Source organism: Equus caballus, chromosome 25 (assembly GCF_041296265.1).
Source record: "Equus caballus isolate H_3958 breed thoroughbred chromosome 25, TB-T2T, whole genome shotgun sequence".
Classification (NCBI taxonomy): domain Eukaryota; kingdom Metazoa; phylum Chordata; class Mammalia; order Perissodactyla; family Equidae; genus Equus; species Equus caballus.
Window position 1 is genome coordinate 36931539 of NC_091708.1, and position 17973 is coordinate 36949511.

The following is a 17973-nucleotide window of genomic DNA, read 5'->3' on the forward strand; positions in this document are numbered from 1 at the left end:
AGTGCCCAAAGATACCACTGTTAACAAACAGTTCAGTGTATCATCTTCCAGACTAAAATCTGCCTTCTTAATGATCCTACAGTATTCCATTACATGAATAAACACAATCCATTTAACTAGTCTCCTATTAAACTTTTAAGCTATTTCCAATTTTTTTGCTATTGTAGGTGCTGAAAGGAGTAAATGCGAATATACATTCTGCATACCTGTCATTTCTTACAGGATAAATGCTTAGACATATGAATTGCTAAATCTGCAATTTTAAATTTTAAACTACTCAATCTGCAAAAATAAATGCGTACATTTTCAGCTTTGACAGACTTATTCATTAGATTTATTTATTAGATTACACATACAAGAATTCCCACTCACATCTTCATCTGCACTTACAATTATGGTTTTTTTGTTTTGTTTGTTTTTTGTTTTTTTGGTGAAGAGGATTGGTCCTGAGCTAACATCTGTTGCCAATCTTCCTCTTTTTGTTTGAGGAAGATTGTCATTGAGCTAACATCTGTGCAAATCTTCCTCTGTTTTATGTGGGATGCTGCCACAGAGTGGCTTGACAAGTGGCGCTAGGTCCATGCCCGGGATCCGAACCTGCAAACCCCAGGCTGCCAAAGCAGAGCATGCAAATTTAACCACTATGCCACCAGGCCAACCCCACAAGTACCATTCTTTAACATCAGAGTTGCAAACTCAAATGCCTACAGAAGACTAGCAGGAAACATAAATGGATGAAGGAGGCCATACGGGTTTATGACAAACCTAAGAGTGCACGCTCATATAAAGAGGGCAGCCACTACTCTACTCCAGCCAACAGACGTCACACCGAAATTCAGGTCCAGTATTAGATCTTCCAATTCATCAAAAACGCCAGAAATCCAAATTGTTATGAAACTCTTGCAGGTTTTAAATGTTGACAACTAACATGCTTTTATTTAAACATCTGATTGGCTAGTCAAACAAAATACATCTATAGGCCAGACTACATGTAGCACATGGAATTTTGTGCTGAAGTGAAAAAGATTTAACACTGTATTTTTGCTTTGAATCTTATTAGTCATGCAGTTTATCTTTTCCTATGCTTACCAACAGAGGACGGATTTATTCAATTTTCATCATAGTGACTGCCAGCACCCTTCAAAGAAAGATGCTTATCTGTTTTCTAAGATTCATATCTACAACAAATATTGGACTAAAATAAAAAAGATATGTAACTTCAGGTCTAGATGTTAAAGAGTGGTCTTAGTTGACCAAAGTGTGCCCAGAAAAGGCATATGAAGACTCATTTGGGACTGAGTTGCTATACTCTCCCCAGCATCCTTACAGCACCACAAGATTTTGAGAGACAATACTAATTGGTAAAACTACACATGGCTTTGAAGAGGGTGGCTTTAACAATCTCGAGCTTCCCTCCACTACTTGATACACTGGCTGAACACAACAAATTTTCTCTTTGGTGAGACCTCAGAAAAGGAAGAGAAGAATTCCCACACATCCCCCTTGTTATCATATATTGAATTTAAACAACCACTTTCAGTCTTTTTCAAATGAGTAAAACACACACTCTCAAAATCTTACTGCAATACTGCTCCCATAGAAAGAACAATTTCAGCAACCTATCTAGCTTCAGAATTTCTTCTCATTCCTTCTTAGTCATCCATTACAAACCTCCAGACCCAGATGTTCAAGCATTCCCTTCACCCACCAGAGAGAATGACAGAGATCCACGACTACCCAAGGACCCAACCACAGTCTTTGAATGCAACTATCTTTTCATCAGTTGTAAACAAGTCCTAAACTCTTGGCTCCACAGGGAGTCCCTACCAAGTCAGTACAAACTCTGAAATAGGGGCAGAGGTCAAGGGGATGAGAGCACAACCCAAGCTCTGGATCTCATCCCACCCCCACTCTGTTCAAAAGAATCCTTATCAGAAGGAACTCCCCAGCAAAAGGCCACCTTGAGGAGACCTGGGGCTAGCAGATTCAGCGAAGCTTTGGAAGCAGGCTCTTGGAACTGTCATGAATGCGAAACATCTAAATCACTAACAGAATGTTCTGGAGGAAAGAGGACGTAAAGTAGGGGAAAATAAGAGAGATTTGTGAACTTAGCTTCATTTGTTTCAGGAAAGAACCTATCTGATGAATAGTGAAATAATCCTGAACCAGAGCCACAGAAGAAATCTCTTTGAGAACCAATCTATTCCATGGTGAACTATTCTACTGTGTCCAAAATCATTCTAACATACGCAAAAGAGCCCAAATGAGACTTAGATAATATAGTCTTTATTCTTCTGTACACAAAAAGCCCCGTTAAATATGTTATAAATCATGATACTGCCTTAAATTTTTCCATTAGCATTTGAGACTTGTCACAATGAAGAGAGCTGGAGACAGGAGAGAAGATTAGTTAAAACAGTGGCTCTGAAGTCTCAGATACTTCTCCACTAAGGTGAGTCATTTAACGTCTCCAGACCTCAGTGTTCTCATCTGTAAGACAGGGATAGTATCTTTTTAAACAGATTATATGAGTGCTTAATGAAAAATGCATGTGATGCATTTAGTGTGTAATAAATATTAGCTATCATTACTACTAGTATGTAGTAAAAGCCATATATCATCAAGTTTTGTGCCTGTCATCCTGATTAAACCAGAGTCCCCTGAGGGCAGGAACTGTGTCTTAGCTTGGCATACACATCAAAAAGAAAAAGAGGAGGGGGCCAGCCTGGTGGCGCAGCAGTTAAGTTCACACTTTCCGATTCAGCAGCCAGGGGTTCACCGGTTCGGATCCCAGGTCCAGATCTGCACACCATTTGTCAAGCCATGCTGTGGCAAGCATCCCACATATAAAGCAGAGGAAGATGGGCGCGGATGTTAGCTCAGGGCCAGTCTTCCTCAGCAAAAAGAGGAGGATTGGCAGCAGATGTTACCTCATGGCTAATCTTCCTCAAAAAGGAAAAAAAAAAAAAGAAAGAAAGAAAAAGAGAAGTGGGGAAGGAAGAGGAGAACAATGGACCAGGTATTACAAAATAAAACAAAATTAGATAGTTTTATATGATATAACCCTTCTCACTCCTACTGAACATATGCAAAGTGCCTGGCACATAAGGAATATCCAATAAATGTTCATTTCCTTTCCTTCCTTGATCTCTAACACACAGTTTAAGTTCATTCTCTATAGACCACACTTGGGCTTATACGAACTGTTTTCCGAGATCAAAAACTGTGACATATAGTTTAACAACTAGGAATGGAACCTTAAGGACATGGTATAGCATATTCGAATTTTGGATAGAACCTAGGGGTACTCTAGTTGAGATGTATATTTATCACCTGTAGCTTGAAGGATCCATAAAAAGTCTCCTTGGGATCCCAAAACACTTGAGAGACAAACGCAAAGCCAGAGCAAGCCAGCAGTATTAGGCTGTCTTATTCAGAAGCTGTTTTTATCTGGTCAGTTCATCCTGTCAGCACTCATGGATCCCAGATTAATGAGCACTTATCAGCATGGCAAGAAAAAGTAAAGACTAACTTTCAAGTCTCTTTTAAAATGCTCATTTATCTAGGTCCTTGATCAGTAGAAAAAATACATATACACATACACACACACATATATTTTAAAGTGTGAGTCAGCAAGAATTCCAAGCACACAGTATTTTTAAATGGTAATGGTCAGGCTTTTAATTGTACAAATTGGTTCCTCAGAATGCTCTCTGTAAGACATTGCTCCTGACCAAAGAGAAGTGCATAATCTGAGTCATTTGTTTTAAATAAGCAGAGAGTTAACTTCTTTAGTTTCCTGAGAGGTTAAATAAATGGGTTGGCAGATAGTCATTTGGGAGGTTACCTGTTGCTAGTTGAGTGAAGGGCCTCAAAACACTCTCATAGTCAACCAGATGGTAAAGAACAGTCTTGGCCAAAGTGGTCAGCAGTATATGAGCTCTGCTCCTCTGAGGGAACTATTTACCTGAAGCAGTAACTTACACCTGCTAACATCTGGAATGATTTATCTTTGTATCATTTAGAAACACAGGCTAGTTTAATTGAATAAAGTGCAGTTCAATGGCCCATTAGAACAGAGAGACAAAATTTCAGCATTATGATACATAGCCTAGAATAGCATACACTTAATAGTGTTTACCAATTACCAAGCATGTACATACATCACTTGATTTAATCTTCACAACAGCCCTGTAAAGTAGGAATAATTTTTACCATTCCCATTTTACAGATGAGAACACTGAGGCACAGAGAGGTTAAATAACTTAGCCAAGATTACAGAGCTAATAAATATTGAAGTCAAGTTGAACCCAAGCAATCTTGAGACAGAGTCCATTCTCTTAATTCAGAAGAGTTTTGGCTTATATAAAAAGCTATAGGCCTCACTTGAAATGTAGACAAAAATTTACACAGAAACATGTTCACTGTGACATTATTTATAACGTAGAAAAAAATGGAAGCAATCTAAATGCCCAACAATAGGAGAATGAATACATAAATCATGGTAAGGTTATTCACTTACAATTAAATATTATCCTGCCATTAAAAATATTTACAGAGGGGCTGGCCCCATGGCCGAGTGGTTAAGTTTGCACGCACTGCTTCGGCGGCCCGGGGTTTCACTGGTTCCAATCCTAGGCGCGGACATGGCACCACTCATCAAGCCATGCTGAGGCAGTGTCCCACATGTCACAACTAGAAGGACCCACAACTAAAAATACACAACTGTGTACCAGGGGGCTTTGGGAGAAAAAAGAAAAATAAAATCTTAAAAAAAAATTTACAGAAAATGTTTCATAGCTTGGCACAATGCTCCCAATGTAATGTTGGGGGTGGGGGGGTACAGGATACAAAATTTTGCATATAATACAATTCCTAATTATGTAAAAAATAAGCTCAGACACAAACTAAAAGGACACATTCTCAAATAAGAAACAATGGTTATTTCCAGGTGGTGGGATTAGGGGTATTTCTATTTTTCTTTTAGTGTTTTCCACAATGAACAAGCATTATACTTCTATCAGTTTAAACAAAGGCAATTTTTTCTTTTAATCAAGCTACACAAAGATCCACAAGCAGTTGGTAAAAACAGCTAAAAAGCTTCTCATCTGTCTAACTTCAAGTCATTACTTTCCTTAGGATAATACCCTTTGGACACCAAACAACATAGCACATATCAAAAAGAATGCTCACCTTCAACTTTGGAAACTAAATTAAAATATGAGTATTTTCAATTTTGGTCAGTTTGCTATTCTCTAATCATTTGTAGGATTATTTTAGAAGAAGAGAAATGGATTTAACTATTTAGAGAAGCCCAAAACTCAGGAATGGCTTTGCTGAAATAGGTAATAAGGGACAAAAGTCTGACTGGGGAGAAGGAACAGCTGTTGCTAATCCAACTATTTACCCTTTGACCCTCTATCTGGCCAATAACTGAACAGTATCAATTGTTTTCCTGTATTATGTGCTGTTTACAATCCCTGAGACGCATGAAAGGAATTAATAATTTAGCCTAGAAAGCTGACAGCCTTTATTGGGGAGCCCCTTGTCTGTGGGACAGAAATCAGAGCAAGTAGCCGTCCTGAAGTCACAGGTCCCTTTACTGTTCCTGTTTTATAGCCTAATTGGCCCCCAAACATAAATCAATTATTTCTCCTGTTTTAAGCAACAATGACTTCTATTCTCTAACTTCCCTTGTATCAAGTCAGTCCTTGTTCTCTTGAGTTTTACAACTACACGGTAAACATGACGGCTGAGGAAAAAACTTGGGGAGCAGGGCAGACTGGGGTTATTTGGAAACAGAAGCACAGAAAGGTTATGCTGTTTTGAACTTCTCTTGACCTTTGACTGCCCTTGTCCCTAGCTTATGCTAATGGGCAGGGTACAGAGATGCTTCTTGTAGAAATGAACTTAGCCTGAACCTGTGCTATAACATTGGACTCAAGGAAGCCCAGGAATCATAGGAAGACAGCCACAGTCTGAACAGCTGCCCATATTCTAAGCACAGCTACCCATCTGCTCTACCACAGAAAAGGTAAAAAAAAAAAAAAAAAAAAAAAGCTATTTAAATTGGACTAAGTCAGTCTTTCGTCATCTAGTTCCAACACATCCCACCTGTTCTCCCAAACTTGCCGTCTACAACCACTGCTGAGCACAATGGGAAATCAGCAAAAATGGTATTTCCTATTTCAAAATAAGCAAGTACAAGCAGGCTTCCCCACTCAGGAATTTGGGGAGTAGGGAAGACACTAGGGCCTCTAAACTCCAAAGATGCATCACAGAGAAATCTCTATTGTTCTCAATCTAATGTGCAAAAGTCATGAGGTATTAACATAGGAGATGTTATTCTTTTCTAGTCAGAAGCCATGGAATTTGCCGTATCAACAGTCATAACCAATTTAACACAATACACACAGCCCATCTCAGTCCTGAGGTTTCCTTTCACTTGGTAGGGCAGAGCATGCTAATGTGAATCCCAAGATTGGTTCAGACCAAGATGATAAATTATTCCTTCCCATTTATTATTATATCAGATCTTTATGTATTTCTTCAAAGAGAAGAACAAAGATACCTTAACAAAGATAACGTGGGGATTATTGAGAATATTGCCCACATAAGCTAAGTATAGTGTTTAAAAGAAAAGTGATTTTTTTTAGATGACTCCTATTCTATACTGATATATAAAATTATGATTCACTATCTGTTCATTCTCATGGAATGGAGAAGCTGGTAAATCATCATATCTAGCTAGAGATTCTATGGAGAAAAGTTAAATGAGTCAGGATTATTCGGCCCAGAAAGAAGAATAATTCAATAATAATCTTTATGAGAATATCAAGGGTCTTTCCTAGAAGATGGACATGAGCTATTTTCAATTGCTACTGAGTGCAGACAAGGAGAATAAGTATGGGTACTGTTGCTAAATTAGAGGTTTAAAAAATGTTTTTTCAAATAATTCTAGACAAGGAAGTATTTTCCAACAGATTGTTAATAGATGAGGATAGGCCCTAGACTTATTTATTTGTGTATCCCTGGAGCCTAGAACTGGGCCTGGAGCAGAGAGAACATGCAATGTTTAACTGAGTTCTCAATTATCTAGCATGTTTTATGTGTAGTTCTGTCTGAAAAATTACAGGGCATCTCAATGTCCTTCCTCCTTCCTAGTGTTCAAAACTGCTTCTAAGAAAGGACTATGACTTAAGAATTTACCTTTTCCTCCTACTAAATGAAGGCTATTCATAAGACAAAGACAAAGAGAAACAGTGTGTTTACCCATAGATACTGGGAGGTGGGAGAGCAGGAGACTGAGCCCATACTACCTACAAAACCGATTTTGAACTTTATGACTTCTAGAGAGACAAATCTATTTCCCTGGTGTTTGATAAGCATTGTGGGACTTATTTTGTCTTGCAACTAATAAGTATTACTTGAACAAACATGAATGTTTATACTAGTTTATACTAGTAAGGTGTGTGGGGAAAAATACGTAAGAAGGTCTACACCCTCAGAGAGCTGATATTAGCCAGGATGGTGAGAAGGTGAAACTTTATCACTTACCTCAACAGCAGATTTGTGACAAACAGCCAGCCCCATGACCCTAAAAAGTACTAGAACTAGACAAATAACTCTAGATCATCTCATGGAGTCTCAGTCTAAATTACCATTTGACCTGGCATTATAGCACAATAAGGTCTGTAGACAGTGGATACTCCCATGTCCTATTTCTAACAGTTATAACTGTATCTCAGAATGGTGTATGTCACATTTTGAGAGCACTGGAAACACAAATGATGATCTATAATCAATACTTACAGAGTCCTGAAAAGCATCATTTAATTAGACCTTGAAATGGTCACTCTCATACCTTAACCTTAAGAATGTAGATAAAGGTGCTTTAGAAATTAAACTGTGGTAACTAAGGTTATCAGTTATAAATATCTAAACCAAGCAAAATCCCTCTTTGAAAGAAATTATGTCAAAACTAGTCAGTACTCTAGAAAAGTGGTTGTGGGTATAAGGTTGTACGCGTGCATGAATGAAAGCACAATTTTTGTTGCTGCTGGTTTCATAGGAGGATGAAGAGGATGCAAGGAGATTAGTATTTAAATAGAAATTTTCAGTAAATCAATTTTCTATTAAATGGCTAGATCCTGGCCACTGAATAACATTAGGAAAAGAAACAGTAAGCCTAACTAGAAAAGACAAAATGCCCTGCCCATAATTATAAATTAAAGTGAAATAAAATCTGAGTCAATAAGACCTATCAATTACACCTTAAATTATACATTTGAAAGTACAAACACATCCTTTTCTTACCCCTGAACACTGGGGAACATTCAGAACTTACTAGTGCCTGGGTCGAGCTCTGCCAATTCATCCTGACAAAAACCTAAAGAGAAAACAACAGAAAAAAAGATTATGACTTGTAAATTACTCCAAGGTGACTCCAAATATGAAAAAGTAAGTATCATATAGTGGGAAAAAAGTCCAGACTGAGAAGTCAGATTTGCATTTGAACCCTAGCTCTGTAACATTTAGCTACTGTATCCCTCTCTGAGCCTCCATTTCATCATCTTTGTATTAAAAAAATGGAGACAGTAACAGCACTCACCACAGAGTAGTAAAGATGATTAAGTGAGATGCTGATATAAAATGCTTATTTGGCATAGTCCTTGGCACACAGTAGGAGCTCAATAAACAACAGCACAAGTAATTATGAGTACGTATGCCAATGTTAGTTGGAATAAAAATTCATAGGAAAATTATAACTCATTTAATTATCTGTCATATTCTATTTAACATTATTATTTTCCAAAAGAAAGCAAAATATACAAAACATGAACTTATAACAAATATCAAACAAGGTAATTTTACTTTAAATCTTCACAGATACTGAAGAATTTTCCCTACACAGACGAATGGAAGCAATTCTTCCATTAATAAGTATGCTGCTCAGGTTGGAATAAATACCTCTCAAAGCATACTTTAGACACAAAAAGTATGAGCTACAACTGTCTGATTGGTTTATAACTATCACACGTTAGAGAAAAATCACACACAGTGAATGGCACAGTAGGTATTTTCTATACATAGTTGATGAAAGTTCTTTTCTCCTGGAAAGACTGCCTACTTTCTCCAGTTTGCTTTCTACTCATCCTCAGCTTAAATATTTCCTCAAAAAAGCTTTTGCTTGCCTCCCTTACCCTTGTCTCATACACCAAGTCAAAGGCCCCCGTTATAACTATCTATAATACTTTGTATCAACAAGGAATTACTTGTTCAATGTCTGATTCCACTATTAGACTGTTCCATGGGGGAAAGGATCTGGCCTGTCTTGTTCACCATTACCATTGTATCCCCACTACCTCTCAGAAGCATAGCACAAAGGAAGCTGTTCAATAAACATCAACTGTGGTATGTTAATGGTAAATTCAAAAATAACGGAGCAAAATTAGGACTAGAGGGATATGACAGCATTTTCTGTCATCAGAGCTGGGCAACGTGAAGCCAGACCAGCAACTAGGAGTCACATGGAGAAGAGGGATTCAAGCAGCAGGTAGACTGTTTAAACACCACAACTTTTAAAGTCCTTTGCAATCCTGAACTGTTTGGGCCACACCATTCACCAAACATGCCATATCCCTTCTTGCTTTCCTGTGCTTCCTCCTCCTCCTCCACTTGGTGAGGAACTATTCATCCTTCGAGATTTAGCTCAAATATCACCACCACTGTGAAACATGGAACACAGAAGAGGCCCCTCCTGCATTCCCCAAAGGATAAAGGAACAATTTAAATATCTGCCTCCTCCATTAGATAGTGAGCTCTTCAAGGGTGGGGACCACCCCATGTCCATCTGTGGAGCTGCTTCTATGCTGAACCAGTTGCCAATACATTATGGAAGGTGCTCAAATGCAAGAAGACCTAAACAGAAAACACAACCCCATCTCTAGATCACAGTCTAGCGGAAGAAAGTCACAGAATCAGAAAATCTAAAGTCTAGCCTGTGTGTCTAGTGTGTGGAAGGTCCGAATGAGGAAATCTGATCTGGAACACCAGAGTTTGGAAGCTGCTAAAAGTGGCTGAGATACCTGAAAAGGCTCATCGCAGAACAACTTCAAAGCATTTCTTTCTTTCTTTTTTTTTTTTTTTGAGGAAGACCAGCCCTGAGCTAACATCTGCCACCAATCCTCCTCTTTTTGCTGAGCAAGACTGGCCCTGAGCTAAGATCCGTGCCCATCTTCCTCTATTTTATATGTGGGACGCCTGCCACAGCATGGCTTGACAAGTCGTGCAAAGGTCTGCACCCGGGATCCGAACCGGCGACCCCAGGCCACCAAAGGGGATCGTACGAACTTAACTGCTGTGCCACTGGGCCAGCCCCTCAAAGCATTTCTACATAAAGGCAATGGGAATCAGAAAAGCTGCGGAGAGATGCCAGGTAACGAGGAAATACCTCATCATTACACGTGGGTTCAATATTGAACATCCTTCCAGAAGTGAAACTGAGAATAAGCATTCACTGAACATAAATTCACTCAAAAATAGGACAAAAGCATGGGAAGGGAGGGTAGTGTAATGGGAAAGTTAGACCTCTCCTAAATTCTAGTTCAAGCCACTTTTAGTTTAGTTATACAACTTTAGCCAAGTCACTCCCTATTCTGAACCTCACATTCTGCATGTTAAATAAAAGGACTGTACTAGAAGTCTCAAGAAAGGACAAAGCTTAATGCATTTTCTGAAAACCAACAATATTCTGAACTCAAAGTAACTAGATCAAACACAAAGAGAGGGTGACTAAAAAACAAAGAAAATACTAAAACATAAAGTGGACATTTATTGCTTTTATCTGCCTAGTAACCACTCCCCCTTTCTTTTGTTAAAAGTATTCTGATTTTTCTTTGGAGACATCTATTTTATACTCTCAATCCATATGACCCAAGTAGGATTGCCCCTAACCTTGCTATAAAATGGGCTTAACAACAGGACTTACTTATAGGTCTGTTAAAAGGATTAAATGAGATAGTGCATGTAAAGGCTCTGTACAGTACCTGACAAAGTCAGAGCTCAACATATGTGAGCTACTACTAACTAACTAAGCCCTGGGATCCATCCAATCCAGTGCTGTGTCTGCAGTAACAAAGAGCAGATTATAGGAGAGTGCCTATTGACCCATTCATAACATCATCCTCAAAGACCTAGGGTAGAACTGTATTATCACTGTCATTTTAGTTACTTGCTGTGATTCTTGAATCTTTTTTTACATTTTGAGCCTATAAATTGCTTGATGGAGTGATTCCAGACATATGCTACCCCCTGAGGAAAGAGGGACTCTTTATATTTGCCCTAAGACAAATTCCTCCAACGGTCACAAAGAGCCTAGACGATGGAATTCTCTAACTCTGTCTACATTCCCTCCATCCACCCTGAGACCACTGGCTATTAATGTTGTCTCTGGTTTTACAGATCATCACTAGTGCAGGAGGCCTGAGGAGATATGGAGAACAATGTTAATCCTACCTCCTGACGACAAGTCAACGGAATGGTTGGGTCTGGCTCCATTCTCAAATAGAGTAACACCCAGATTCTGAGTAACCAGATCCAGCTAGCAAAATGATTCCAGCTAAAAGAATCCAAATCACTGCTAGAAGTAAATCCAATGTGTGTTCAAGACAATTCAACACAAAGGCAAGAGATATCAGAGTTGTTCAGTGAAAAGTAGACTCCCAAGTCACATAAATACCCAAATATACCCCCACAACCAACTGCCTCACAGACTACAACACATTAAAGCAAGTTAGGAAATGTTCTGAGAAATCCAGGGTCTTTGGCTGTTGACTTAAGTTGGGTTTAAAAAGGGACAAACAAGAAACACAGATTGGTTCCTAAGATGATATATCACCAAGTCAGTATGCTTATAAGCAATCTGAAATTTAGTGCAAAGCTTATATTCACTTGCCACAGTCTAACTTAGAAGACAGACGCACAGTGAAAAGGGCATGGGTCTGAGTTAGAGCTGGATTCAAATCCCAGATGTGTCACTATTTTTGTTTAATTAACTACCCATGCCTATTTCCTGAAATGGAGATAAAAATAACCATCTTGTTCACCTGTTGTGAGATTTGTACATAATCACCTACTTTACAGCAAGTGATCAATAAATGGCTCTAAGTTTACAAGTTTTCTTTAATACAAAGGAAGATCCAGTTGACAAGCTTTTCTCCAATAAGCATTTGCAAACAGAAAAAGTTCAGTGACTCCTCAATCTGTGATTGGCTACAGTGACAGATTAAAAAATTACTCATTGGCGCCGGCCCCGTGGCTGAGCGGTTGAGTTCCGCTCCGGCAGCCCAGGGCTTCGCCAGTTTGGATCCTGGGTGCGGACATGGCCAGGCGGATCATCAGGCCATGCTGAGGTGGCATCCCACGTGCCACAACTAGAAGAACCCACAACTAAAAATACACAACTATGTACCGGGGGTCTTTGGGAGAAAAAGGAAAAAATAAAATCTTTTAAAAAAAAAAGTTACTGATCTTCTTTATTTACTATTTTGACTACAAAATTATGTATTTACCATGATAGGATCTTCAATAAGATCCATTCTTTTCCAAATGTGAATAAAAGCTAATGGGTAATATCAGTAAACAAATTCAAGCCTGAAACACTAGCTAATTGTAACCTGTAATGTGTCTTTTACAAAAGCAAATTAAATGCTACTCTAGGAACGTTTTGATTTAATTTACATCACTGTAGGAAGGCAGCAGGGTACACGAGAGACCTGGATCCTGGTCAGGACTGTGCCAGTTATTATTTCGAAGCCTCAGAAAACCACAGGCAAAATTAAGGTGAGGCCCTTAAAGGATAAAATTCTACGATTCTAATCAAACATCACATCTTCCCCCAAACAGAAATCATATATATACTGCAAGATCTGCCTACCACTTCAACTTTACCTCTTGCTTCTCGCCCCATCCCACTCAACAGTGTACACTCCATCCATACTGAACTACACTGTAGCTCCCCGAAATCAACACGCTCTTTACCCTCCATTCCTTGGCATATACTATTTTCTCCACCTGAGCCCACGTTTACTCACCATTCTGTCCTGAGGACTCAGGTCAGATCTCGATTCCTTCCCCCTCCCTCTCCCACACACACTGAAGTCCAGGTTTCACCTAGTCAACTGCAATTCAAGTTTTATGCAGTTTTAAACGTGAGATATGAAGTGAAGCAGGGCTTCAAAAAGGAACTCAAAGGTCTAAAAGCGTTTTTAAATTGCTCTGGTTAGTTCAGAGGCCCTACTCTGTGCTCCCCACAGGGCCCTGTGATCCCACATCACATCATGATCAGGGCCACTGACGCTGAATTCAGGTTCTAGAGAAATTTGTTTTCTATACTCCCCACCAAAAAGCTAAAAATCTTTACCCAGGATTTATACTGATATACAACAGTCATTAGCTGGTCCTTTCTGGCCCAACTGGCTCTGGTCATTTGTATCAGTGTCCCATCTGCATTATATCCCCTGATCATGATTAGGTCCTCAATGGAACTCTGTGTCCTTGTTTCAGTCAGCTCTGGTCTCAGCCCTAACTATAACCCCAGCCCCGAGACTTAGGCAGGATCCCTGGGAGAGGCTGCTGAGTCAACGCTGAGGAACTGCTTCTTTCTCCAAAAAGCAACAGTACTAAACCACAATGCCACCAATGGATTTCTCGCCAAAATACCAAGTTCAAAGAGAAAATAACTGTTTCACTATTCTCTGCCTTTAAAGTCTAGAAGTGATGTCCAACACAAATTCCTACAATGATGGGCACGTTCTCTATCTATACTGTCCAATTTGGTAGCCACCAGCCACACTACAGCTATTAAGCGCTTCGAATGTGACTAGTGTGACTGAGGAACTGAATTTTTAACTTTGTTTTTATTTTTTATTTTTTTGAGGACGATCAGCCCTGAGCTGACATCTGCTGCCAATCCTCCTCTTTTTGCTGAGGAAGACTGGCTCTGAGCTAACATCTGTGCCCATCTCCCTCTACTTTATATCTCCCTCGACAGCATGGCTTGCCGAGAGGTGCCATGTCTGGACCCGAGATCCAAACTGGCGAACCCCAGGCCACCGAAGCGGAACGTGCGAACCTAACCACTGCGCCACCGAGCCGGCCCATATTTTTTTTTTTTTTTACAGATTGGCACTTGAGCTAACATCTGTTGCTAATCTTTTTTTGTTTTGTTTTGTTTCTTCTTCTCCCCAAAGTTCCCCAGTACACAGTTGTATATTCTAGTTGTAGGACCTTCTGGTTCTGCTATGTAAGATGCCACCTCATCATGGCTTGATGAGGGGTGCCAGGTCCATGCCCAGGATCCGAACCTGTGAAACCCTGGGCCAGCGGTTATTATAATGGACAACGTAAGACTAGAAAGAAGTCTTCCCTCCTCTTAAATTTGCTTTGCCACCTTGTGGATTCTGTTGCAGCTTTAAAGAAAATGAAATATGGAAATGCTTAGGCCAATGTTATTTAGTAGCCAATTCATAAGTTAATCAGCTATTATCAGGAAAATAATTTCATCAGCCTGCAAACTGTCACTTACTCCTTCAAATGTTATTAAGTACCTGCCCACCCTGTAGCAGGCCCTAGGCCTGGAAAATACAGATATAAATAAGACTGACCCTACTGTCAGAGACGTAAATGTCTAGAGGGGTACAGAATAGACAAAAATTAACTGTAGAGTACAATGTGAATGTACTTAATGCCACTGAACTGTACATTTAAAAATGGTTTAAAATGGCAAATTTTATATTATATATATTTTACTACAGTAAAAATGATTAAAGTCTAATGAAATATAATGAAATAAATAATAACATTTTTTAGAAAATTAACTGCAGGGACTGAATGCTGGACAGATAGATATGGACAGATGGACAAGATGCAACTGGAAAGTAGTGCAGAGAACTAAGAGCATACATTTTATCAGAATAGGTTGGAGTCCTGGCACCATCACTTACTAACTGTGTTAGCTTAGGAAGTGACTTCACCTCTCTGAGCCAATTTTCTCATCTGTAGATTGCTGTGAGGATTCGATGAGATGATATACTTAGGTCAGTGGAAAGTGCCTGGTAGCTGTGATCAATATTAGAGAGGGAGCAGAAGTAGCAACCATGGGGCCAGGGGCATGTGGAAGGGATAAGTATTCACCAAACAAACAGAGGTATTTGAGAAACATATGTAGAGGAAGCCATATGTAAGTGTCATGAACAGAGAGAGGAAACAAAATGCTACCTGGTAATTTGATTTGACTGGAGCCCCAGTCAGGGCCATATCATAAAGGGTTTTAACTGACATACGTGGCAAATTTTTGGCTTTTATTCTATAGGTAATAGAGTCTCTGAGGAAAAAAATATATGTATACTCTTAGGAAGTTTGTCAATACCAGCCCAACTCTGACTACTTCAATATAATGGCTCTAAGATTTCAACCAGGAAACCAAAAGCACAAGAAGTTAAAAGAAGAAAAAAAGAAAAAAGAGCTTTGTGGAGTTAGCCAACATACACACGGCAAACCATCCACAGCTCCTTAAATTCTAGGCTCCTTCTGGCACAATGAATGGCTTGGGTAGAGGTTGAGAAAGAATGCAGCTCTTTTTTTTTTTCAGTAATAAACATTAGCTAGCCAGGCCATGCCTGCCTTACAGCCAGGTTTGCAGGCCCAAGCAGATTCAGAAACACTTTTCTGTGGATTGGCTGAGCCTTAAATTCACATCTGCCTCCTTCCTTTCTATCCAGTGAGTGGGGTGCCACTTGGGCCATTAGCTTTTGTTTCTCGTAGGGAATCTGACAAACCATACTTCAGGAATAAGAGAAAATGCTTTTGAATGCAGGCACATAGCACCACAAGACAGCACAGCAAAAGCTGGCTGGAGAGCTTCAAGTCATATTTCCCTTTCTCCATCTACAAATGTCAAGGTCACATTTTAAAAACTGCAACAAAAACAATGTTCTTTTCCTAATGTCATTTTCTCAATGTGAAATCTTAGGGGCAAAAAAAAAAGATTAGGGGGAGGGGAAGCCAAGGATTCTCAATTATATAACCTATTGTGCCCACATATTTGCTCAGCTTCAATACTGCTACAAGAAGTGTCTACATTGCTATGGAAACATCAGTAACTTCCATCTGATCAACTTACATCACCTTTCATACAGTTTTTCAGGCTTCTAGCTTTGTAATTACAGCCTTGAAATCAGACTGAAGGCAGAAAAGCCAGCCCAAGATTACGAAATTTCAATTTTAAGACATCTAAAAAAGAATTAAAACAGTACACAGCTTCAAGACTGTGACTACAGAATCAGGAGGTAAAAACAGTTTAGGAAGGCAATTCAGTTTGATGCGTCAGAGGTCATTAGTGTTTCTATGGAAATATAGTACAGGCATTTCTCAGAAAACTGCAGGCACTGATGAGCCTCTGACATTTTTCATTTACAATTTCTGGTTCTCTGGAGTAACAAAAGGGATTATTGATAATTCTTCATTCAGCCTGGAAGTTAAAGAAATTTCAAAATGCACATATACAAGAAAACGTATAAAATAATCTGTCGGTTGCCATTTACTGAATCTTTACTATATGCCAGGCATTGCCTTGACGCTTTCCATGAATTCTTACTGAAAGTAGCTACTATTATCTCCATCTTCTAGGTTTAAAGAGATTATTGTACTCTGTTACACGGAAAGAGCCACAAAAGTCAAAACAAGAGAACTTCTATTCAGAAAGTTTGGCTAATAAAACCCCACCTTTGGGGGGACAGCCCAGTGGCCCAGTGGTTAAGTTCGCACGTTCTGCTTCTCGGCGGCCCAGGTTTCGTCGGTTTGGATCCTGGGTGCAGACATGGCACTGCTTGGCAAAAGCCATGTGTAGTAGAGGCATCCCACGTATAAAGTAGAGGAAGACGGGCATGGATGCTAGCTCAGGGCCAGTCGTCCTCAGCAAAAAGAGGAGGATTGGCAGTAGTTAGTTCTGGGCTAATCTTCCTCAAATAAAAAAAAAAAAAAAAACCACCTTTGCACGGTATGTGCTTTGCAACAGCCAGACAGATGGGAATTTGACATTATTTCAAACAAACCCTGACACTCCCACAACAGTAGGGCCTCAGAATCCAAGAAGAAATACCACACCTTAGAGTCCATTTACAAACCCCCTTGAATAATCCAGAAGCAGCTAGAGTAACTTCACCAACCAGATCAAACCAAAGTATAAAACTTTAAATGAATGAATAAATAAAATAATTAGGCAAGAACAAGTTTCTTTTGAAAAATTATAAGCTACTCCGAACAGGAGTAGAGAGAGTGAAGGAGATTTTTTTGCTCGTTTTCATTTCAAAGACTAATTGAAGAAAAGTTTTACATACCAAGGAGTTTGTTTGAACATGCTCAGAGAGCTTTTGAGGTCATTTCAGAAAGTGCCCCACACCATCCTCAACAGATGGTTTGATGGAATAGTAGAAGCCAGCTCTGTTCAGGAAATCCATTAGTGAGGAGCAGATGCAACCAAAGAGATGCTCACAAGCAGCAGAATGTCCCTTTCCCTGACTCTCTCTGAAAACCTCCATATAAAAATGGAACAACATGGATGCATGAAGGGCCTTGAAGATGTCTGTCCCTTTGAATCAACCCTGGAAATTCATCCTAAGAAAAAGGTCAGAAATAAATAGTACAAAGTAAGAAGCCACCTAAAAATCCAACCACTGGAGAAGGACTAATTAAATTACAGTACCTCTCTTCAATGGAGTATTTTGTGAGCATTATAAATGTTTATCAAGAGTTGCCAATAGGCGAATACCATATTAAAAAGAACATGAGGTAAAACTGTACTCTCAGAATGAACTCGGCTATATTCCAATGCATATATACATGAAAAAGCATACTTTGGTCTATTTTTCCCAGTGATTATCTCTAGTGTGGGCATTATGGCTGATTTTTTTT

General features: G+C 39.3%; 1 protein-coding gene across 4 annotated transcripts in view; it reads right to left on the reverse strand.

Moving 5' to 3' along the window:
• The window catches only part of NR6A1 (nuclear receptor subfamily 6 group A member 1), a 215035-nt gene that overhangs the window by 172708 nt on the left and 24354 nt on the right, over window positions 1-17973 (reverse strand). For all 4 annotated transcript variants that reach the window (XM_023628841.2, XM_023628842.2, XM_070251764.1 and 1 more), the window contains exon 2: window positions 8348-8389. In XM_023628841.2, the coding sequence (XP_023484609.1) occupies window positions 8348-8389 (42 nt within the window). The remainder of the gene's footprint in view (window positions 1-8347; window positions 8390-17973) is intronic.